Below are 24,545 nucleotides of genomic sequence, written 5' to 3'. Positions count from 1 at the left end.
TATTGTGTATAGCATGATGTTTTGATAGATGTATATGCTGTGGAATGGCTACATTATTTAATGCATATAATATCTTGCATACTTATTTTTTGTGGTGTGAACACTTAAAAATCTATTGGCAATTTTTGAGTATACAATATATTGTTATTCATGGTACTCACCATGAGGTATAATAGATCTCTTGAACTTATTTTTTCTGCCTAACTAAAATTATGTATCCTTCAACCAACATCTCCCAACCCCTCCATCTCCTGTTTCAAATGACAGGACTTTTTTCTTTTTAAAGGCAGAGTAGTGTTCCATTGTGTATATATATGCACGTTTTCTTTTCTTTTTTTTTTTTTTTTTTGAGGTGGAGTCTTACTCTGTAGCCCAAGCTAGAGTATAGTGGCGTGATCTCATCTCACTATAACCTCTACCTCCAGAGCACAAGCCATTCTTGTGCCTCAGACTCCTGAGTAGCTGGGACTACAGGGACGCGCCACCAAACCTGGCTAATTTTTTGTATTTTAGTAGTGACAGGGTTTCACCATGTTGCCCAGGGTGATCTCAAACTCCTGAACTCAGGCAATCTACCTGCCTCGGCCTCCCAAAATGCTGGGATTACAGGCCTGAGCCACCGTGCCTGGCCATGTTTGCTTTTCTTTTTTTCTTTGTCTTTTCTTTGTTGCTTTTTTATTTTAAAGACGGTGTCTCACTCTCTTGCCCAGGCTGGAGTGCAGTGGTGTGCTCTCAGCTCACCACAACCTCCACTTTATGGGTTCAAGCCATTCTCCTGCCTCAGCCTTCTGAGCAGCTGGGATTGCAGGACCCCCGTCCCTTATGCCTGGCTATGTTTTGTATTTTTAGTAGAGATGGGGTTTCACCATATTGGGCAAGCTGATCTTGAACTCCTGACCTCAGGTGATCTGCCCACCTTGTCCTTCCAAAGTGCGGGGATGGCAGGTGTGAGCCACCACATCTGGCCTCTATTTTGAATTTTTTGAGGATCCTCCATACCATTTTCCATAACGGCTGTATGAATTTACATTCCCACCAACAGTGTTCAGGCTTCCCTTTTCTCCACATCCTCACCAACACTTGCCTTTCATCTTTTTGATAATGGCTTCCTAACGTGTGAGGTGATACTTTAAGGTGTGATTGTACAACTCAGTAGCTGAGAAGACAGTACCCTAGTCAGTGGTCACCAAAAGTGCTTAAAAATGCCAGGTCCTGTGGGGCCCAGGCCTCTGTATTCTTTGTAGGTTCCCAAGGGGTGCTGACGCAGCTGCATTTTGGAACCAGCAGCCCAGATGACCCAATCACTTTACCCTTTCACCCGGGGATTAGGGGCCTGCAAACTCCGAAGTTGGAATGAGCGTTTTTAAACTTGAAAGTGTCTCCTTCTTCTTCCACTTTGATCAGTGGAGAGGAAAATACCTTATGGAGCAGAATGGTGGCTGAGGGAGTGTTTCCCCCAGTTCGTCTCTATGGGGGAGGGCGTATTGCTGGAGCCCGAGTCTAACAGAGTCTAACAGAAAGCTCATTAAGACCCACAGCAAGTTGAGGCCTGTCAGTAATGAGTACTTTTATGCTGTTTTCTACAGAAATTTTGCTTCAAAAACCTAGAGCCTTCAAATATCCTGATTTGCCATTCTAATTAGGCACTGAAGGAGGGCTTTGTGGGCAGGTTTGTGGCATCCTTTCTGCATACTGATTTTGCAAGCCTCTTGGGAAATACTTAAAGTAAAATTCTTTGAACACATCAAAAAAGTCAGCATAAACAAACTAAAATCCCTGTGATTCCCAAACCCTAAAAATATTCCGTGTCCAATTTCAAAGTCCCCCCTTCCCCTCCACTTTAAGGTTCGTATAATCCTGCCTGGTGACAGGGAATGAGGATGGAGGTTTTCGCACTTTCTAGGAGAGGTCCCAGGGTTGGGGGTTCTGGTGGGTGGGGTGTCCAGTCCTCTCTCTCGGGCAGGTTATCCAGTGTCTAGATTGTTTGGGAGAAGGCATGGGAGGAAGGCCAGAAGCCTCAGCCTCAGGCGGGCTGGACATGGACTGGCATGGACGTCATCTCCCCTGGCTCGAGTTGCTCACCTAGACCTCTAGCAGGAAGAACCTGGGAGCTAGAAGCAGAAGCACCCAGATGGAAAAAGATCATGGGTGGTGCCACAGCAGGCTCCTGCTGCCCCCGTGAGGAGAGGTGGGGAAAGTGAGTGGCTTCCCACTAAGTGAGGAGGAAACCACAGTGGAGGGATTCTCACCTGTTTGTGTCTGTGGCTCCCTTGAGAGCAGGCTGGGATTTTGAGGCTGGGAATGTATTATTCCTTAAAAGCAAAGCAAAGAGCACCAGTTACCTAAATGGGAAGGCAGAGCAGCAGTGTCCTTTGAGGCCAGAGAGTGAAAGTATGAGACTTTATAGGATTTTTGTTCTTAATCAGGTCCCTAGCTGGCCCACAGTCCTGCCCTTTCTTGGGCCCAGATCTGTGATGCTTTTGAAACTGCCATTTAATATGGCATTACCGCCTCCCAGCATTGGGACTCCTTTCCTTCAGATCTGCGAAGGACCTTCTAACTACTCCCTTCCTTCGTGTCCTCTCGCTCCCCTCACCTCCAGAGAGTGCCGTATAGTCCTGGATCAAAGTTTTTATCCTGCCCCTGCTTAGAAACTTTATGGAGCTTCTACTTACCTGGCTGATAAAGTCCAGTGATCTAGCCCTTCCTCTCTGCCCTTCAGGCTTGCATCCATCTGTTGATCGTCCATCATCCCTTACCAACCACTAAGTGCCTGGGTGCAGAAATACATATGACAGAAGGAGGTACTGTCCTTAAGAACTCCCGGTCTTTTGGGGAAGGCAGACAACAGTCAATTACAGGGGTTGTGCGATCACAGAGGAGGGGCACCTGTGTGAAGGGTGGGCCGCATCTGTGAGTAGTCATCCACAGTAAACACATTATTACTGGTTAGTAGAATACACTTGATGCCAGAGAGAAACCAGTGTTAGTATTAGGAAGAATAATGATAATGAAGCTTTTGTATTATATAGATCTTCAAATTAAGCTTGCTTAAAAATATTAACTCTTTTGGAGCCAGGTGTGGTGGCTCATACCTGTTATCCCCGCACTTTGGGAGACTGAAGTGGGTGGATCACTTGAGGTCGGGAGTTTGAGGCTAGCCTGGCCAACATATTGAAACTCTGACTCTACTAAAAATACAAAAATTTGCCAGGCATGATGGCACGTGGTTGTAATCTCAGCTATTCAGGAGGCTGAGGGAGGAGAATCACTTGAACCTGGGAGGCAGAAGTTGCAGTGAGTGGATATGGCATCACTGTACTCCAGCCTGAGTGAAGGAAAAATAAAAAAGATGAACTCTTTTGGGAGTTAAAGTTCTTATCTGTAAGTTGGTTAAGCCATAACAACAACATGAAGTTCATGTTGTTGTTATGGCTTAACCAGATTGTTGTTAAGAATTAACAATCATTGGGCCGGGCGCGGTGGCTCAAGCCTGTAATCCCAGCACTTTGGGAGGCCGAGGCGGGTGGATCACGAGGTCAAGAGATCGAGACCATCCTGGTCAACATGGTGAAACCCCGTCTCTACTAAAAATACAAAAAATTAGCTGGGCATGGTGGTGCGTGCCTGTAATCCCAGCTACTCAGGAGGCTGAGGCAGGAGAATTGCCTGACCCAGGAGACGGAGGTTGCGGTGAGCCGAGATCGCGCCATTGCACTCCAGCCTGGGTAACAAGAGCGAGACTCCGTCTCAAAAAAAAAAAAAAACACACACAAACAATCATTAATGAGATAATGTATATTTGTGAAACATAGTAAACATAGAAAATGCTTAATAAACATTGGTTATAAAAATTATTATCAGACATAGAAGAAATTTTCTCTGGGATCCTTGGAGGAAAATCACTGAAATCACAGAGAAAAACATCTCCAAAAATTTGCTCAGCATGAATTCAACAAGTCTTATTAACCTATCTGTTGTAACGTACCTTACATATGCAGAAAGAATGGCATGAGAGGTCATCCAATTCAGTGAATGAAGTCTCCTGGATGAAAGTAGTGCCCTATTTTTATCAAATGTGGGTTTTTGCACATTGGACTTTTTTTTTTGAGATGGAGTTTCACTCTTTTTACCCAGGCTGGAGTGCAATGGCACGATCTCGGCTCACCGCAACCTCCGCCTCCTGGGTTCAGGCAATTCTCCTGCCTCAACCTCCTGAGTAGCTGGGATTACAGGCACCCGCCACCATGCCCAGCTAATGTTTTGTATTTTTAGTAGAGACGGGGTTTCACCATGTTGACCAGGATGGTCTCGATCTCTTGACCTCATGATCCACCCGCCTCGGCCTCCCAAAGTGCTGGGATTACAGGCGTGAGCCACCGCGCCCAGCAGACTTTTTTTTTAAAAGGAGAAACACTTTTATTTTATTTGAGTCAGGGTCTCACTCTGTCACCTAGGCTGGAGCACAGTGGCACAATCTGGGCTCACTACAACCTCTGCCTCCTGGGTTTAAGAAATTCTCCTTCCTCAGCCTCGTGAGTAGCTGGAATTACAGGTGCCCGCCACCATACCTGGCTAATTTTTGTATTTTTAGTAGAGTTGGGCTATCACCATGTTGGCCAGACTGGTCTCAAACTCCTGATCTCAGGTGATTCGCCCGCCTTAGCCTCCCAAAGTGCTGGGATTACAGGCATGAGCCACCACACCTGGCTCACTTTAATTCTTTCAAGGTAGTTTGGTACAGTCATTCCCAAAGAGACAGCAGTAAAGTCACCTGGGAAATGTCTTAAAAATGCAGATCCTGGGATTCTAACTTACTTCCCATCCCCTAAACTTCTTCATTATTAGAGCTGGGCAGGGACTGGAAGTCTGTATTTTAAATAAGTGCCTCCAGTGAATTTTGCTTTTATGGCTTACTTTGGGAACCCAAGGACAGCTTCCAGGACTCCGAGGCCAAGCCCTGGGCTTAGTTCCTCCTGGCACTGTCTCTGCCTGCCTGGGTGATCTCCTGGTCGCCAAGGTTCTTTATGTCTCAGGTGTGAGTATCTGATGAGATGATGAATGTGAGTACCCATCTCAGTGTGGACTCTGTAAATATAAGGGATTATCAATACTTTTATTTATTTTAGTAATCACTCCTTCCCAGACCCATTTTCTTGCCCAATGACTTAATCAGAGTCACACCAGTATAGCATTTATCTTTTAAGCCTCTGGTTGATTTGACAGAATTTGATGTAAAATAAGGAGTAAGAGGCTGTGCTTTGGCTCAGCAGCAAGTTCTCACTGCTAAAAAGCCTCTGATTCTGCCCTGTCTGTGCATTTTCCTGTATCAGGGGGAGGGAGAGACTGTACAGGCATTTAAATTGGGACTTGAAAGCTTTAGATTTATGCTGTCCCAAAACGTAGCCACTGACCACATGTGGCTATGGAGCAGTTGAAATTCAGCTAGTCTGGGTTGAGATGTGCCGTGAATGTGAAATAAACCCAGATTTCAGAGATTTAGTACTAGAAAAAGAATGTAAAGTATTGTAATAATAAATTTTATACTGATTACATATTGAAAATAATATATTGGGTTAAGTATATTATTAAAATTGATTTCACTGATTTCTTTTTAAAAAACTAGAAGTTTCGAAATTTCATATGCGGCTTGTATTATATTTCAACAGACACTGCTGTTTAGGTGTTAAGTTAGCTTTGGGGGTCAGCTTAAAAAGTTTATGGGGTTTGCTCTGTTTTCAAATTCAAAAGGTAAGTTTTACATTTGAAATGGACATCTAGAACAGTTATTCTGGGTCATTTAACTCAACTTTGAGTGTTAGCATTGTTGTTTATTGTCCCTGGTGGTTTTGTTGAAGTGGGAATTTTATGAAATAGAATCTAAACGGCATTTAGCAGCTTATCTAATATTTTAAAAAACAGTCTCCTATCATCTCTGGGAGGGGCAATAAGAAAATTGCCTAAGTGGAGAAATTGCTTTGCTTAGATTGAATTTTTATTGCACAGCTGCAAAGCCCAGAAGATAGCAGTTTACAGCGGCCGCAGCAATTCATTTTTAAACTGTGGGCTTGGGATCAAACTGCTATGAAATACCGATGAAAGCACCATTCACAATCTTCCTTATCGTCTTTGGCCTTCTCCCTGGCACTCTGTTTCTTCACTCTCTTCCCCAATGGTGTTTGGGGTACTAGTGTGTGACACACAGCTGGGAACTCACACAGGAAGGCTGAGAAGAGCAGCAACAGCCTAGTTGAAGTAGGTGCTAGTCACTGAGTTTCTCTATAAATGGTGGCAGTCCTGGGAGTTCAGAGCAGTGAACTTTAAAGTGCTAAAGGCCCCCATGTGTATTCTATAGTGGGATTATGAGGAGAGTAGGAGAAACCAGAAAGCAGAATGTCAGGGATGCAGAAGTGGTTGTTGGTAGAAGCCTGGCTGAGGATCAAGTTCCCTGCCATTAGCTGTTGACATGGGCTTCAGTGCATCTCCTGCAGGCCTCAAGCCTTTCTGCTCAGACCTGTTCTAAGGGAATGGATTGGTTCTGTATAGCCAATGAGGCACAAAATCTGACCCCGCCCCCCCAACTTTGAATTTGAATTCCACTATCACTAGCTATGTGACCTTGGGAACACCACTTGAATGCTCCATGCCTCAGTTTCCTCATCTGTAAAATGAGCATCATAGAACCTGTGGTGAGGGTTAATTGAGCAAATACATGTAAGGTCCTTAGAAATTACCCATGAGTAGGCACTCTGTAAACATTGGATTTATTCAGGTAGCAATATTTATGCTTCCATGTACCAGGAGCTACATTGGGGCACAGCAGTGAACAAGGCAGCAGAAATCCCTTCGAGAGAGGTGTTTTCAGCAGAGGAGTTCAAGAGGTGTTTGTTGCTTATAATTATCCATGCTTGCGCACTGGCTGAGGGCCTTCACACACAATGCTGCTTTACTTTATGTGTTAGGTTTTGACATAGTCGTCTGTTTTTTTTTAAGGTTTTAATTACAAAACCTTGGATTTTATTCCTAGCTCACCCACTTCTTCATGGTATGACTTTGGGCAAGCTACAGAAACTTACTGAGGCTTCATTTCCTCATATATAAAAAAGCTAATAAATAATCAAAGGAGAGTGTGAGAATTAAATGTTGTATTAAATGAGATAATGCCTGGAAAGCTCTTAGCATATGCTTGGCTCATAGTAAATGTTCTGTAAATGTTAACTATTATTGCCATTGCTTCTAGTTCTAGAAATTTTATGAGTCAGTGGTTCTAAATTAAAAATTCACCAGGCTAGCAGAAGGGGAAATTGAATCAAATTCTCCTGTGGTGCCCCCTGTATGGGCTAGGTTGTTCATGAGTGCCTTAGAAACAGTCTTCGTTTTCAGGGAAAAACAATAGAGATCCAAGCATTTAATAGAGCAGTCTAAAGATAGATAACAAGCCCCTCTCTCATCACTGGGGCATCCAAGCTGGACGACCGGTTGGCAGGGATGTTATAAAGGGATGGGCCTTGAGCTTGCGGATTGCTTCCAGCTCTGAGATTATGGAGCCTTAGGTCATTAACATTTGACATCCAGGCCGGGCGCGGTGGCTCATGCTTGTAATCCCAGCACTTTGGGAGGCCGAGGCGGGTGGATCACGAGGTCAAGAGATCGAGACCATCCTGGTCAACAAGGTAAAACCCCGTCTCTACTAAAAATACAAAAATTAGCTGGGCATGGTGGCGCACACCTGTAGTCCCAGCTACTCGGGAGGCTGAGGCAGGAGAATTGCTTGAACCCAGGAGACGGAGGTTGCGGTGAGCCGAGATCGCGCCATTGCACTCCAGCCTGGGTAACAAGAACGAAACTCCGTCTCAAAAAACAAACAAACAAACAAAAAACATTTGACATCCTAGGGAGGGGTACCAATTTCTGAAGAGCAAAGGGTTACCTCGGGTTTGCCACCTCCTTCACCCAGCCAGTACGGGAAGCTCACTTTGACATGGCTTTTACTACTTTTCTTCTACTGAGTGTAGTTATTTCTTGGAGGGAAGTGCTAGGATTGAGTTGGAGAAAGATGCACCACATCTTCACTGAATTGTTTATCCAGAGAGTGGGGGGCACCTGGTTCCTGGTGTCACACTCAGCCCTGAAAGTCTTTCCCCAGGGGTGGAGTAGATAGAAATGACTTCAGAGCCAAGTGGCTAGGGAGGACTGGGCCTGGGTCGGCAGCCCTGGGGAAGCCACAGGCAGCTTTAATTCAGGGCTCCATCACTCCTCTCCTTTTGTTTGCCACTCTGGACTTACCTATGGGAAGTGAAAAAACAAAGGCACTATGTTGGATTCATTTGTCCTTTAAAAAAAAACAAACAAAAATAGTTATCTTTGTTTTTAAACACTTAGTGGTTATGTCAGGCCGTTTATTTACTTTTAAAGGAACCATTTCTTGAGCATCTTCTAGTGCAAAGCATCTGTTAGCCACCAGAGAGAAAAATAAAAGAGCCCAAGCATGGTGGCTCACACCTGTAATCCCAGCACTTTGGGAGGCTGAGGAGGGCAGATCACCTGAGGTCAGGAGTTCAAGACCAGCCTGGGCACCATGGTGAAACCCCGTCTCTACTAAAAATACAAAAAGATTAGCCAGGCATGGTGGCGCCTGGTTGTAGTCCCTGCTACTCAGGAGGCTGGGGCAGGAAAATGGCTTGAACCCGGGAGGAAGAGGTTGCGGTGAGCCAAGATCGCACCATTGCACTCCAGCCTGGGTGACAGAGCAAGACTCTGTCTCAAAAAGAAAAGAAAAGAAGAGAAGAGGAGAGGAGAGGAGAGGAGAGGAGAGGGGAGGGGAGGGGAGGGGAGGGGAGGGGAGGGGAAGAGAAGGGGAAGAGAAGGGGAAGAGAAGGGGAAGAGAAGGGGAAGAGAAGAGAAGAGAAGAGAAGAGAAGAGAAGAGAAGGGAAGAGAAGAGAAGAGGAAAGATCTGAGATACTTATCTTCCCTTACCCCAAAATAGTTGCGTTCTTTCGTTTTTTCAAATACCTGCTATGTGCCAGCCACTGTGCTTGGGCTGATACAGGGCTGAGAAGACACAAGTAGTGCTTCTCCCCCTGGGAGTTACAGCCCAGTAGGGGAGGCAGCTCAGTTCCACTGAGCTTGGAATGTTAAAGTTTTGATTGTTTATGAAGAGGGAGACAGACTCACAAGGCTAACCCTTCTTGCCCCAGGCACCAATGGCCCTGGCTTTGGCTTGGCAAATGTGGTACCATTCTCTGAACTGTTGGATTTTGACCCACTTCCTGTGGTGATGTCTGGGTTTCATCAGATCTAGGGGTCAATGAAATGCAGCTGGTCAGTTACCTCTGCCCAGGGAGCTCAGGATGAGTCCCCAACCCATTCACCCCAAACACATTTTCTATGCCAAGGCAGCCTCTCATTCTTCATAATCTTTGCAGCAAACCAGAAATCCTCTGGCTCATTAATAGAAAGAAGGCCTTGATGGGGCGGAGGGGGGTATGTTGCCAAGCTAATCGGTCTGGGAGAACATGAGGAGAGAAAAAACGAAAAAAATCAGTGGCCACGAATGATCTACTTTGTGAGTGACAGTATCTGCATAGTTTTATTTATTTATTTATTTATTTATTTAAAGATGGAGTTTCTCTATGATGGCCAGGCTGGTCTTGAACTCCTCACCTCAGGTGATCCACCCACCTTGGCCTCCCAAAGTGCTAGGATTACAGGCATGAGCCACTGCACCCGGCAGTTTTAAAACTAGAATCTGTGAATCCCCTACACAGTATTTCTTTAACTTTAAGCATTCCTGTCTCATCTCTGCATTTTTGCAATACCCATGTGGTATTTTTCTTTAAATTGACTCAATAAAAATGAAATAAGTAAAATTTAAAAATTTTTTATTAGTCTTTATAGTTTTTATCTATGTTGTATAACTATTATTCATTGTACATTTTTTCTTTTTCTTTATTGTTTTTCTTTTGATAAAGAGTCTTCCTTTGTTGTCCAGGCTGGAATACAATGGTGCAATCTCAGCTCACTGCAACCTCTGCCTCCCAGACTCAAGCAATTCTTCTGCCTCAGCCTCCCAAGTAGCTGGGATTTCAGGCTTGTGCCACCACACCTGACTAATTTTTTGTATTTTTAGTAAAGACAGGGTTTCACCATGTTGGCCAGCCTAGTCTTGAACTCTTGGACTCAAGATGATCCACCTGCCTCAGCCTCTTAAAGTGCTGGGACTACAGGAGCGAATCACTGTGCCTGGCCCATAGTAAATTTTCTCAAATGTTCTTCCCACATTGTCAAAGATCTTGGGGCATCCTTAGGTGTTTGCTCCATTCTTGGGAAGATCCTGCCTAGGAAGTTCATCAGTGTTCCTCTAGGAGATCTTTGAATCTTCTAAAATTCAAAATTGTGTTTATTGTCAAAAGTTGTGTTTATGTATTTGTTTCCTGGGAAGACAGTCCAAAGCTTTCATCAAGCAAGGACCAAAAAAGGATAAGAGCCACAGTTTGTGGTTTCTGGAATTGTGTCTGAATATTATTTACAAAAATATCATTTTCCCAGGAAGAGGAACATTGTTTTTTACATCCATTACAAGAAATGGATGTTTTATTCCTAAAGCATTCTATTTTTCAATGAGTTGCAGATAAACTGCACATTGAAAAATGGTAATGGCCTCTCCCACATCTCTTTCTCATCTCTTATCTATTCTGTTTTCAGCCTTCCAACATGTGAATGTTAATCGTTGTGGAGGAGGGTGACTATTTTCTGATCCAAAAATCATGATGTGTGGTCTGATTAAGGATTTTCATGTATATATTATGCCTTTCAAAGATATAAAGAGAGAACTTCCATTACGCATTTAATGAATTATCTTTATTTAAAAAGCAAAATTGAAAAAAAAGTGAGGAGAGCATCTAAGAATATTGAGAATGTAAGTTCACTGTAAGTATATGAATAGACCAGTAAATGTTTCAGAGAAAAAAATGAGCACAAGGAAAGCTGCTCATTGGGGCATAAATACATGATAAAGGGGCCATGGAAAAAAGCACCATCGTGCTAGATCACACAAGTCAAACAGAATGCACCATTTGTATAAATGCGGATGAAGCCACGTGTCTTTCCCTGCCTCTAGGGTAACACGCCAGGCAGGGGACACAAAGGGCGCCCTGTTCATTCTTTCCAGCTCAGCCCCTTAACCGTACGAAGAATATTAGAACGTTTGTGTTTGTCTCCTGCCTCCTTCCTCTGAAGGTCCATGAACATTAGATAAACTGATAAAATAGAAATGGGAATTTGAAATCAGGACAAGGGAAAAAGCTAAGAAAGAGGAAAAAGGCAAACCCAGGGGGCCGGGAAGAATACGAAGGCACTCACATTAAGGGTCTATGTTACCGCTGAGCTTCACATTTTACTTCGAGCTTCTTGGCAGCCAAAACGAAAAAGGAGACAGGGTATGCTTTCTGGATTTCACTGTTAGAAAAGAAAAACATCCTAGTTAAGGGGTAGCTAAGTCCTTTCTAGTTTGTTTCTTTAAGTTAAAATTTCTTATAAACAAGATCCTCTTGGACTTTCTTCTTTGTTTTCTTTTTTTTTTTTTTTTTTTTTTTTGAGATGGAGTTTCGCTCTTGTTACCCAGGCTGGAGTGCAATGGCGCGATCTCGGCTCACCGCAACCTCCGCCTCCTGGGTTCAGGCAATTCTCCTGCCTCAGCCTCCTGAGCAGCTGGGACTAGAGGCATGCGCCACCATGCCCGGCTAATTTTTTGTATTTTTAGTAGAGACGGGGTTTCACCATGTTGACCAGGATGGTCTTGATCTCTTGACCTCGTGATCCACCCGCCTCGGGCTCCCAAAGTGCTGGGATTACAGGCTTGAGCCACCGCGCCCGGCTCTTCTTTGTTTTATTCACCATGTGGCTCCTCAGACTGGGCCAATTTCTCATTTTAGGTGGCCATGATGCAGATGGCCATATACCTCTCCTTTGTAGTGCTTATCATAGATGTACATTCTCATGTGCTTAGATGATTATTTTGAAAGCTTGTTTCTCTACTAGACTACAAACCTCATGAGACTAGGACCATCTTGTCCTCAGTGCCCAGCACAATCTTGGCACATGGTACACCATCAATAAATATTTGTTTGAACAAATGAATAAGGCCAAAGCAGCCAGGGATTTTGTGTGATTGATTCTTATAGTGTCTTCACAGAAAATCAAGGCTCCTTCAAGCGTGCAAACTGTCTGTTGCCCAGAGAGTTTGGTGACCATCTCCAAGCTCATTTTACTCCATGGTGCCCTGCGGAGATTGTTAATAATGACTCCAGTGTATTACAGTGTACTCATTATAGATTCAGTCCTGTAATTGGTACTTTGTACATATTGCTGATAGTCCTCAAAGATGAGGGAGACTGAGGCTCAGGGGGAGGGAAACAGCTTGCCCAAGGTCACATTGCTGGTAAGAGTTACAGTGAGCTCTGCCTGACTCCAGAAGGCATGCTCTTTCCTTTCTGCCTGCCGTTTCTGAACCGGAGCCACAAGTGTCTGTGTGAGTTATGGGTTCTTATCTCTTGGCAATTAGAACAGCTCAGCAAGGGTATTTCTGGAACAGGCCATTGCTGCTCTCTGACAGCTGCTACATTCCAGCATCTCCCGAGTTTAGGGAAAAGAAAGCCCACACCTGGGGTTGGCAAAGACAGTCTCAGAACTCATTTTCCCAGGTCTCTGCACATGGTAGATGTGTTTATTGCTCTTGTCACACTGTCTCCTAAAGTGCAGATGCACTAAAGTTGAATATTTTTTTCATAAAAGCCACTGGAGAGAAACAGAGAGAAGAGGCATGATTCAGGTGTCTTCAGGAATATAATTGGATTTGCCCAATGACTGGGAGAGTGGAGGTGGGAAGCGACAACATGCCAGGAGGTACATTTGATAGTGCTTTTGATTCCATATTTGTCAGGCCTGTGTTTTTAATTGCTTTGTCCCTGTTGTCATTATTCTAATAGAGACCTGATTTTTAGAATGGGGCTCATTACCATGTTAAACTTTCTCTGTTCAGCAAGGTTGGCAAATGGGATGTTCTCCTGGCTCAGTGTTGCCACCTACCGTGTACTGTATAGATTGTCAATCTTCAAGATAGTAGAAGGCAGTAAAACACATTTCAAACTGCACCAAGGCATAATTTGATCCGTCTGTTCTTCCACAAGGTTGCAAGTCTTCAGGGTGAACGTTATAAGCATCTGTCATCACTGTGTGTCCTTGGAGTGCCAAGATTACTGGTTCTAGTGAATTCCAGTGATTAAAAAAATGCTAGACAAAAATATCAATTTTCCTTTGCTCCCTTGAGAATGAGCCTCAAAAACATGTGCTGCCTGCACATGGGGATATGAGTAATTGCAACATTCAGGATTATGTAGAGAGACTATCCCTGAAGAAGGCACTTAGGGTGATGTTTGTAAATGTCACAAGGCTTTCAGTTCTATCTTTGGCCTCCTAGTCTCAGTAAATATTTTGGTTCATATCAGTGACCTGGAAAACCTAATAATTTTTATGTCTCCAAAGTTGTGCTTCTAGGCTGCTGGCTATTTCATATTCTTAAGTATGTTTCTGCCTTTAAAAGGACACCAGAGAATAGTATGCCTTTACCTTCTCACACTAGAAAAGGACTGACTTGTTTGATCTACTTTATTTATTTACTTATTTATTTATTCTTTCAGATAGAGTCTCACTCTGTTGCTCAGGCTGGAGAGCAATGGTGTGATGTTGGCTCACTGCAACCGCTGCCTCCAGCTTCAAGCGATTCTTCCACCTCAGCCTCCCGAGTAGCTGGGATTACAGGTGCATACCACCATGTCTGGCTAATTTTTGCATTTTTGTAGAGACAGAGTTTCACCATATTGGCCAGGCTGGTCTTGAACCCCTGACCTCAGGTGATCTGCTGCCTTGGCCTCCCAAAGTGTTGGGATTACAGGCATGAGCCACTGTACCCAGCGTCACATTCAATCTTTATTTGTGGATAGATTTAGGTTCTTTTTCCCGACTTCCCCGCAGTGTCTTTGACAAGTCTTATTTGGAAGAAGTAGCACAGTTATTGAACTGGTGTCTTATTGTTTCTAGTTTGAATGGTAAGAGCCCCAAAATCACCCATACACATATACTATATTAAGATTTCACCTACTTTCCCCAGAAATTATTGTTTAGACAATTAGGGACAGAAAAATATGAAAAATACAGGTGCTAATTATAACCAGACTTTTTTTTTTACAGTAAGATTTCAAAATTTCAAAGTATTTTACATATGAATTAGGATGTTTCTTCCCCTTAACCTCCAATTAATATCTACAGTAAATAACCTTTATTAATTACATGAATCTGAATGTTGAATATTCAGGAATGTGAAGACTGTACACAGAGTATTCATTTATTGCTTTATCCTGTTCCACAGTGGATTTGAGGTAGCTTATGGGAAAAGGATGAAATGTGAATAACAAAATAAAATAATCAGGAACAGTAGGAATATAAATTATATTAGGAGATTAAGCCTAAGGAGACAAGGAGAATGGCAATAGCCTGGTGCTATTTCTGTTTAGCTAAAAAGCCAGTTCATTGGACAAGCTGATGTAGCTGTTTTTTTTTCGAAAGCAACTTGGAAGCTACTCTGGGTTTTGGAAAGCTCTGTGTAAACATGGGCTGCTTCATGTTCCTGACATTTCAGCTGAACTTTGAAAATGGCTTTTTTTCCTCCCAACCTCTGCCTGACCCCCAGCACACACCCACTTCGTCTGAGCCAAGGAGGTGTCAATTCTAAAAGTATTTTATCAAGCGAGGTTGGCATTTTTCTGGAAATGCTGTAACCTGGGCGCCAGTGGGGCATTTGGGAAGCTTATTTTGGAAACCCTTTCATTATCATGGCACTCAGGCCCTTGTGAGTGGTTCCAGGACCTCATACCCTGAGGGGCTGCAACAATAGGAAGACCAAAAAAGGAAGTGTTGAAGTGGAAGGGGGCGATGAAGCCCTCTTCTCCCAAGTCGGCAGAAGGCACGATAACCTTTCTTCCACGGCTCCTGTCTCCAGCCTCTCCTCCTGGACCAGAGGGCTTCCTGTTGCCGTCTGGAGGCCTGGTATGCTGGAAGTCATCCTGAAAGAATGCTGCTTAGATAGGCTCCCAGGAAGCTGATTCAGAGGATGGGGCTGGGATGCAGACTTTGCTGGATCCCAGAGAGTCGGCTGGACAGGGTGCTCTCAGCCTTGAAGCAAGTTACTATCTTGTGCCATGATATGGCTCTGCTCTTGCTTGTTATAAGCCACTCAAAGTCTCTAGCTGGGAGAGCCACCTTCTCGATATACCCAGGAAGGATTCATAAGACCATGAGATGCCACAGATTATATCTCCCGCCCTTTCCCATAGCTCACTGCCTTTGTGACTTTTCCTCTTGGGACGTTTAATTGATGTGCCAAACTAACATGTCCAAAACAGTTCTTGATCAATTTTAACACCTCCTCCCCTTTGACTTGTCCTTCTCTCCCAGGCTTATTCATCTCAGGAAATGGTGCTGGCATCCACTCAGTTGCTCAAACAAAACCCTGGAAGTCTTGTTTTTCTCTTTCCTTCTCTCCTGTCATAAATCCCATCAGTAAGTCCTGTTGGCACTACCACTAACACACTTGGCAAAGCCGAATCCCTCACAGGAGTTTCACTGTTGCCATTTTGGCCAGCCACCATCCTCTTCTGCCTGTATTGCTGCAGCAGTCTCTTTACCTTGTCTCCCTGCTCATCCGCACTTCTTTTCAGAGGCATTGGCATAGCACTGTAGTCAGACTTGCTTTGCATACTGGTTCCTCTACTTTCTGTGATGGGCAAGTTACCTGATCTCTTTATGCCTGGGTTTTGTCATCTGTAAAATTAGGACTATAGTAGTATTCATTTCAGAAAGTTTTCATGAAGATGAAAGGAGATCATACATACAGAGTTCTTAGGACAATTCAGAGCACATAGTTGAGCACTGAATAAGTATTAGGTTTTTATTTATTGTCCTTAATCCCCAGGCCATTGTCTACATAGAAGATACAAAAATCTTTTTGAAAAAGAATCAGATTATGCCTCCTTTCTTTTAAACCCTTCAATGGCTTCCTATTGCCTTTGGAAGATAACCCAAATTCCTGCTAGGTATTATGAGGCTAACCTGACTCCTCTACTTCATCTTTTTCTACCCTTCCTACTGGTCACTGAGTTCCAGTCTCACTGTGCTTCTTCCTTCCCAGGAATAAACTTAGTTTATTCCCATCTATTCTTGTGCCAGGACTGCTCTTCCCCTAGGCCTCAGCTTAAATGCCACACCTTAGCGAGGTCTTTCCTATTACATACCCTGACCTGACATATCACAGTTTGGTTTCTTCATAGTACACATGGATATCTGAAATACTTTGCTTATTTATTATCAGTATTTCTGTCCCTCTGTCTCCTCTATCACTACTGCATCTACTGTACGTACTAGGCATGATTTGTAGAAGGACTAAAAATAAATGTTATCAGTTGACAGGCAGGGCATGGCGGCTCATGCCTGTAATCCCAGCACTTTGGGAGGCCCAGGCAGGAGGATTATTTGAGTCCAGAAGTTCAAGACCAACCTGGGCAATATAACAAGGCCCTGTCTCTACCAAAAAAATTGAAAAATTAGCCCAGCGAGGTGGTGTGCACCTGTAGTCCTGGCTACTGGGTGGGGAGGCTGAGGTGGGGGGAATCACCTGAGCCCAGGAGTTGGGGGCTGAGGTGGGAGGATCACCTGAGCCCAGGAGCTGGAAGCTGCAGTGACCTATGGTCATGCCACCACACCCCAGCTTAGGTGACAAAGCAAGACCATGTCTCAAAAAAAAAAAAAAAAAAAAGGAATTGATAATGATAGCCACCATTTATTTAGTACCTATTCTGTCCCATGCTGTTATATATATCATTCTGTTATTTAATCCTCATAACAACACTACAGAGGCAGGTATTTTTAATCCCATGTTAGAGTTGAGGAATAGTGGCTCAGGGAAGAAAAAATTATCCAGAGCTCCCCAGCTGGTAAGTGGGTGAGTCCAGATTTTAACTCAGATCTGTGAGAATTCATGGAGTTTATAGGTGACAATGCTGGTGAGTCAAGAGCATTCACACCTGGCTTATGAGTATAAGATGAGACTGTGCAGGTGTCAAAGGTATACTATCCTCATCCTTTTAAAATTTGACAGTTTTATAGACCTTTCTATGTGGCCGGTGCTTCCTTTACTTGTATTTTTCTCTTTCTGGCACTCTTCATCATGCCCTAGTTTTATAATTTTGGAAAACTAGGAATCCAATACCCCAAGAGGTACCAATCAGATTCTGTTCAGCTTCTTTTTTTTTTTTTTCCCTTGTAGATGGAGTGTCGCTCTGTCCCCCAGGCTGGAGTGCAGTTGCACAATCTCTGCTCACTGCAATCTCCATCTCCTGGGTTCAAACAATTCTCAGCCTCCCAAGTAACTGGGATTACAGGTGCGTGCTACTACGCCTGGCTAAGTTTGTGTGTGTGTGTGTGTGTGTGTGTGTGTGTGTGTGTGTGTGTGTGTTTTAAGTAGAGATAGGGTTTCACCATGTTGGCCAGTCTGGTCTCGAACTCCCACCTGAAGTAATCTGCCCATCTCGGTCTCCCAAAGTGTTGGGATTACAGGTGTGAGCCACCGCACCTGGCCTCAACTTCAATTATAAATTAATTCAAGCCTCCTTAGGTGATTCCTGCTAGAAGGTAAAGGTAAACAGGTATGTTAGGTCTTTGTGGCCTCTTAGCTTAGAATTTCTCAGGGTGGGTTCCAGACCACAAGCAGCCAAATCACTTAGGTGCTTGCTAAAATGCAGATTTCTGGGCTCACTCTAGACTTTTGGCATTAAATTCTCTGGTGGTAGGCCTCTGAAATCTGGTTTAAGCAATTCACTTACTTCAGTCTCCTGAGTAGCTGGAATTACAGGCATGCACCAGCACGCCCCGCTAACTTTTTGTGTTTTTAGTAGAGATGGGGTTTCACCATTTTGGCCAGGCTAGTCTCGAACTCCTGACCTTGTGATCTGCCTGCCTTGGTCTCCCAAAGTGCTGGGATTACAGGCATGAGCCACTGCGCCCGGCTGAAATCTACATTTCTAATGTGAGATTGTTCTGGTTAAAATGTGAGTATGAAGATCATTGGTCATAGTTGTTCTAGCTTATTAGGTGTTTGGTGATTTGGTTTTGTTCTTTGATTTTAAAAAATCAATAAAGCTATTTATTAATTATTTGTTTTATTAAAACTCTTATTTGGATGGCTTTTGGTCTCTGGCCATGGAGCAAGCAGGCTTTTTTCCCATGTTAATGGCCCCTGAGTGCCAGGTGCCAGGCCCAAGTTGTCTTCCTTGGTCATGTGCTCCATGTTTCCAGCTTAGGCAAGGCAGGGAGCCTCATTTCTGTGTCTGAGCTGTTTCCTGGTTCTAAGGCACTGGCCAGCTCTCCAGTGGGTGGACCTTCTGATGCATTTGGTTCCATGAAAATTGTTTTTAAAATTCAGGTTTGTTTTTGTTACTTCCCTCCCAGAAGCAATTCTGGAATGATCAAAATTCCCAGCGTTTAATGTTTGTGCTTTCCTCTCCTCTGTTCACTCTCTAAATAAAGGCCTCATGTTTTAATAGACACAATAACAATAAAATTAGCTTGATTAGACTCTAGGTGGATTTAAAATGTAACCTAATGGCAGCTCTGTCTGGCTTGGAAATCATGCGTTTTATTTTGAGCAGAGAATGTTGGTATTTGCAATGACTGGTGAGGGATTAATGATTATTGAATTAAAGTGGTCAAATTATACAAACATCCCTTATCTTTAGATTCTTTCCTGGTGGTTTTGCCTGTTGTGTTTTTATTTTTTATTTATTGTTTTTGAGGCAAGGTCTTCGTTGCCCAGGTTAGAGTAAAGTGGCACAAACAGCTCATTGTAACCTCTAGCTCCTGGGCTCAAGGGATCCTCCTGCCTCAGCCTCCCAAGTAGCTGGGGCTGTAGGCAGGTGCCACCATGCCCATCTACCTGCAGTGTTTTTAAAAACTTGGCCCCTCGGCTTGGAGTTTTAATTCTATCTGCCTTCATTCCCTGGATTAAGAGTTCCTGGGTAATGCCACAAGAGAAAGTCAACACAGTTGTTTTTCTTACCTCTGTTTCTTCCTCTGGTCTATGAGCCCTCTAGGTTATTGGAAAGCTCAAAATGTGAAGCAAATTGTAGTTTAACAGCCTTGCACCAAAGCTCCCACAACTGGCCAGCTCCCTTCTCCCCCAAAAAATCCCAGCACATATTTTCAGTAAATAATAATCCCCTACACTGAGATGGTGCAGTTCCCTTTGTTCGAGAGCTTTTACATCCACCCCCTAAAAGGAAAGTAGGGGCTTAATTAGGCTATTTACCAGGGAGAGGTGGAGGCAGAGATCACCCAACCAGTTATCACTGAGCCCAATCTTATCTATGGCTTGCTTTTATTCAGCTGGTTCTCGCCTGTGTGCCTGGTGGCACACCAGGTGTGAGAAAAGCAAGGCAAATACTTTTGGGTCCTTAGCACCAAGGGTGAGTGTCTTATATGCTTTCAGCTTATTAAGAACCCAGAATATTTGATAGAGAGTTTTGGGAGTAAGGGACAGACCCATTAGCTGATGGTCATGGCTGCTTCATTTTGGAACCTTTAGTTTAAGCTTCTGAGCATTATTGTAAGCACAGCCAAGGAGGTAAATGTAAAAATAATTTTCTTGCTAGTTTTTCCTGCATGGTATCCTAGCGACGGTGTGCTTTCTGTCCTTGGGTGTTGGGGCACCAACTGGGGCCGTATCAAAGCTTGCAGAGGGGAGGAATATGAAGGGCACGGTCAGTCATCCCTTTAAAAGTCAAGGCATAGTTTCTTTTTAGTTTATCTTTTGGAGAGTTTTTTAAATGCATTTATTTTTAAGCAGCATTTTATGTTGTTATTACCAAAGTAATACATGTTATTGTCTGACAACTTCAAAAACACAGAAAATCCCAAGGAAGGAAGTAAAAATCAACTGTAATTCTGACATTTTGGTAAATATCCCTCTAGTAGTTAGTTGTTTACTGAACTTTCATACAAAGATTAGTTTCTAAAATTATAGTGTATGGTTAAAAAACAACCCTCATGTGCCCTAAAAAAGTCAAATGTACCCTAAACTACCATGGACAGTAATTTTTATACACACTAAAATTAGACTTAAGAGCAACAGAAAGCTACATGAGGGCCAGGTACAGTAGCTCATGCCTGTAATCCCAGCACTTTGAGAGGCCAAGGCAGGAGGATCATTTGAGCCCAGGATGTGAAACCAGCCTGGACAACATAGTGAGACCCTGTCTCTAAAAAAAGTTAAAAAAATAAATTAGCTGAGCATGGTGGCACATGCCTGTAGTGTCAGCTACTCAGAATGCTGAGGTGGGAGGACTGCTTGAGCTCTGGAAGGTCGAGGCTGCAGTGAGCCATGATTGCACCACTGCACTCATGATGGAGCAAGACTGTGTCTCAAAATAAAATTACAAAGAAAAAAAAAATCTGGGGGCAAAACCAATCTAACCTTTAAGATTACTATCAAATCCCTAATGGTGAGTAGATGGTAGTAGAAAATTGAATTCTGTTTCAGTTTGCCTGTAAGGTTTATTTCATTCTGGTTTTTTTTGTTTGTTTTTTGAGACAAAGTCTCACTCTGTCACCCAGGCTGGAGTGCAGTGGTGCAATCATAGCTCACTGCAACCTCAAGCTCCTGGGCTCAAGAGATCAAGAGTTCCTCCCACCTCAGCCTCCCAAAGTGCTAGGATTATAGGCATGAGCCACCATGCCTAGCCCACAATCTGTTTTTGTTTGTTTTTGTTTTTAAGATGGAGTCTTGCTCTGTCACCAGGCTGGAGTGCAGTGGCATGATCTTGGCTTACTACAACTTCTGCCTCCCGGGTTCAAGAGATTCTCCTGCCCCAGCCTCCCAAGTAGCTGGGATTACAGGTGCTTGTCATCACACCCAGCTAATTTTTGTATTTTTAGTAGAGATGGGGTTTCACCATGTTGATCAGGATGGTCTTGATCTCTTGACTTTGTGATCTGCCCACCTCGGCCTCCCAAAGTGCTGGGATTACAGGCTGAGCCACCGTGCCTGGCCCACATTCTGTTTTAATATTAAGGTTCTATAACTTCCACATGGGTTGATAAATTTACTTGTGAGGAGGACATGCCATAGTGGCATCACATTTTGCCTCAGATGGTAGGTTCTGAGTCAGCCAGTAAGAAAAAGGAGCACAGATGCTTACCACCTCCCTCCCCTACAGACAACACACTCACACACACACACACACACAATGGGGATAATTTGTTTTGTAATATTTTGTTTTATTCAACAGTAAGTATTTCCTATATCATTTTAAAAGTTGTATGCATTCCACCATAGCACGTACCACAGTGTATTAACCAATTTTCAACTTGTACATTTAGGTCATTTCCAATTACTTGCTGCTATAAAAATGATGAGATGAACATCCTTGTGGATAAATCTTTCTGCTCCTCCACAATTAAGTATTCTGGATAAATTTTTGGTTGTGGACTTGATGGTTCACAGGATATGAGCATTTGAAAGCCCTTTAATTCATATTGCCAAATTGTCCCCAGGATCGTTGCATGCTTCCTTCAAAGTGTCTTCTTGCCAGCATTACTGGAAATTATTATTCAAAGGAGTCTTGCACAGCATTCCTTTTTCGGTTTTTTGGATCACCCAGGGCTTCTGTTCATTGCCTGGCCAATTTATCCTGGAAAGAGTAAATGAAAGGAGGCTAGAGATAAGTGCTGGTGGCTAGGTTGGTTGTGAGAGAGGGTGGGGAAAGATCACAGAAGGGTGAGCTTGCAGGCCATTTCTTTACTCTGGCCTCCAAGCTATCTTCAGCAGACATCTAAAGACAGAATATTGCTTAATACTTAAAGGGCATATATAGTTTTAAAAAGCATATTCACTATTATAATTTTTGATTTGGAAAATAACTTGGTGCCTTGTCCCCATAGAAGAATGAGAATGACATTTGTATATTTACCCAAAAGGAAGTATGGGTTTAAAAAAATATAAGGGGAAACAGTGTTCTAATGCAACCTCTCATTTTATTTTTGTTTTGTTTTGAGACAGGATCTCGCTTTGTCACCCAGGATGGAGTGCATCACAGCTCACTGCAGTCTCAAATTCCTGGGCCCAAGCAATTCCCTCCCCACCCCCGCTCCCACCTCAGCCTCCCCTAAAGGTACAGGCTAGCGCCACCACTCCTGGCCCAACCTCTCATTTTAGATAAAGACACTGATTCCAGACAGTGGAAGAGATTTCTGTATGACCACACAGCAAATTGATAACTGAGTTGGAGCCTCAAGTGAAGGTTCTGGAATTTCTGTACAGTGCTCTTTCGTGGAGGTAGGACAGCCATGGGTCAGGAAGAAATGAAAAAACAGACATAAGGGTGTCTTTGGACAGATAGCCAGGCTCTTTTCTATGGCCTGGGAGCCACCTTAGGCCCCACCTGGATAAAAGCCCAGATGTGCCTAGCATGACATTTCCACTTCTGCCTAATCATCTCCACCTGTGAACAGAAGCAAGCTTACACTTTAATACCCAGTGGTTTTGCCTGAACTCTCCCACCCCCTGGGTCACCTCTCATCTTTGTCAAGTATCACTTCTTGACTGCCAAGACTTAAGGCTCCCTGGTGCATTCCTATAGCACCTCTGTAATCCCCTTGCAACAATGGTAATTACCTTGTTCTGTGTTTAATTTAGGTCTCCCTGACTAGACTAAAAGCACTAGGAGTGTAGGAAGTTTATCTGTTGCTTCTGGCATATACTAACCCTTAAATGTTTGCACGTTTGAATATTTGGATAGGTGCTAATGAATGAATTACAAGTGTGTGTGGGCAGCTGGGAGGTGCTGTTTCTGATTGCCTGCAGGACCAGAGAGCAGTCCCTTATTGCCAAGAGCACTGAGAGACAAGAGAAAGAAAAGAGACATAGTTGAGGTTGCCATGGCAGAGGCAAGCCAGAGGGTATAGTCTGCTTCGCTGGGTGCCTGATAGCGGCCTCCTGGGCGATGGGGTCAGCAGTCACCTCCAACCAAACATTCATTCCTGGCTTGTCAGAATCCGTCCACCTAATTTAGTAGGGGTTATTAGAGAGAAGCCCCCTTGAATCATTCTGGGGAAGAGAATTCAAGGTCAGGACTCTTGGAGGGGAGACGACAGCGACCCGGGTCTCCTGCAGCCTGGTCTTCCCAGCCGATGGGCACTTGCGGCAACTCATGATGGGTCTGCTGGTGTCTGGCTAGACGCCAGAAGAGCGCGGTTCTGAGGCCGCAGGTCCTGCCCCTCTGCCGGTTTCCCTCCCCCTCCTCAGTCTCCCTACCCCTCCCACTTGCAGCATCCTCTGCGAGGAAAGGAATGTGCTGCGTTCGGACGCGCGGTCCTGGCCAAGCGGCAGCACCTGGGGCGCGTTCTGGACCGCTAGGGTCTGCCGTCTGGCGCTGTGCCACGTGCTTTGGTCGGTGCTGATGTCAAGTGGGTGTGGGCTCCTCGGAAAGGCCCCGGCGAGGACGAGGAGGGCGCGCGATGCGCCGCGGGCGAGCTGAGGCCCCGGCGCACTCTGTAGCCCAGCGCCGCTGACCGGTGGTCCGCCCGGGCTGGCGGAGCAGTCGCATGGAGCCGAAGCGCTGCCCGCCCTGGGACGCGTGCCCCGCCACTCTGGGGGTCTGGCAGGGGCCGCCAAGGGGGGCCTGCAGGTGCGTGTGCGCGCTGTAACTTTTGGGGGGTCTGCGGGCTGTGGGGGCGCAGGGTGCACGGGCTCCCTTTGGAGGCGCTTTGTGTCTGGGCGCGGGCGTGACCGCAGCCGGCTAGTCCCCGGCCAGCCATGAGCGAGGGAGCTGTAGCTGGCCGCTGGAGTTTCTGCGAGAGAATTCATTGAGCCGGCGCCCGGCTTTGGGTTACTCCTTGGGAAGGACGCCAAGGGAGCTGCCTTGTTGCTTTTAAAAATCGGGTCTCCAAGTACAGCCTGCGTTCATGGTAACAGGATTATCTCAGCAGCAGACAGCGCCGCTTCCCGAAATCGGCTGTGGTTGGGGACCCCACGGCCCCGGAGGCGTGCGGGCTGCGGGGACAGCAACTGGCCAGCAGCGGAGGGGGTGGGGACCGGGAGGTGGGCAAAGGCGACCCCGCCAAGCGTTCCGCCCGGCGTGCCAGGGTGCCTGCCCTTCCTCTCCACCCACACTTGCCTGGAGCCGGCTGCGGAGGAGGTAAGGGGTCAGCTTCTCGCCCGTGACAGCTCTGGTTTGAGACACACCTTCCCAGAGGAATGCAGAGGCTTTGTTCCAAGCGCCCATCCCAGCCCCGAGCCCTGAAGCCCGCGGGCATGGGGCTGGGACTCTGGGGCCATTACTCATCTTTTATGGCAACGCCGGCAAGCTCCTAGGTAGGCAAGTTAATTATTAATGTGTCTAGGCTGGAGAGCGGAGATCTGGAAATAAGATTGGTTGGTTGC

General features: G+C 44.8%; 1 protein-coding gene across 9 annotated transcripts in view; it reads left to right on the top strand.

Moving 5' to 3' along the window:
* Window positions 1-24,545, top strand: part of PLEKHA7 (pleckstrin homology domain containing A7) — a 241,234-nt gene that overhangs the window by 68,912 nt on the left and 147,777 nt on the right. The window contains exon 1 of one of the 9 annotated variants that reach the window (XM_032241059.1): window positions 22,257-23,790. The exons of the other annotated variants lie outside the window; for them this stretch is intronic. Within the exon in view, the coding sequence (XP_032096950.1) occupies window positions 23,708-23,790 (83 nt within the window). The 5' untranslated portion in view covers window positions 22,257-23,707. Of the gene's footprint in view, window positions 1-22,256; window positions 23,791-24,545 lie in introns of those variants that run through there. 9 annotated transcript variants of the gene reach the window in all.

The sequence above is a fragment of the Sapajus apella genome, unplaced genomic scaffold, assembly GCF_009761245.1.
Source record: "Sapajus apella isolate SASKATOON/1434 unplaced genomic scaffold, GSC_monkey_1.0 scaffold47, whole genome shotgun sequence".
NCBI lineage: Eukaryota > Metazoa > Chordata > Mammalia > Primates > Cebidae > Sapajus > Sapajus apella.
The sequence above is the reverse complement of the archived record's forward strand: the minus strand, read 5'-3'. Positions and strand labels throughout refer to the sequence as shown.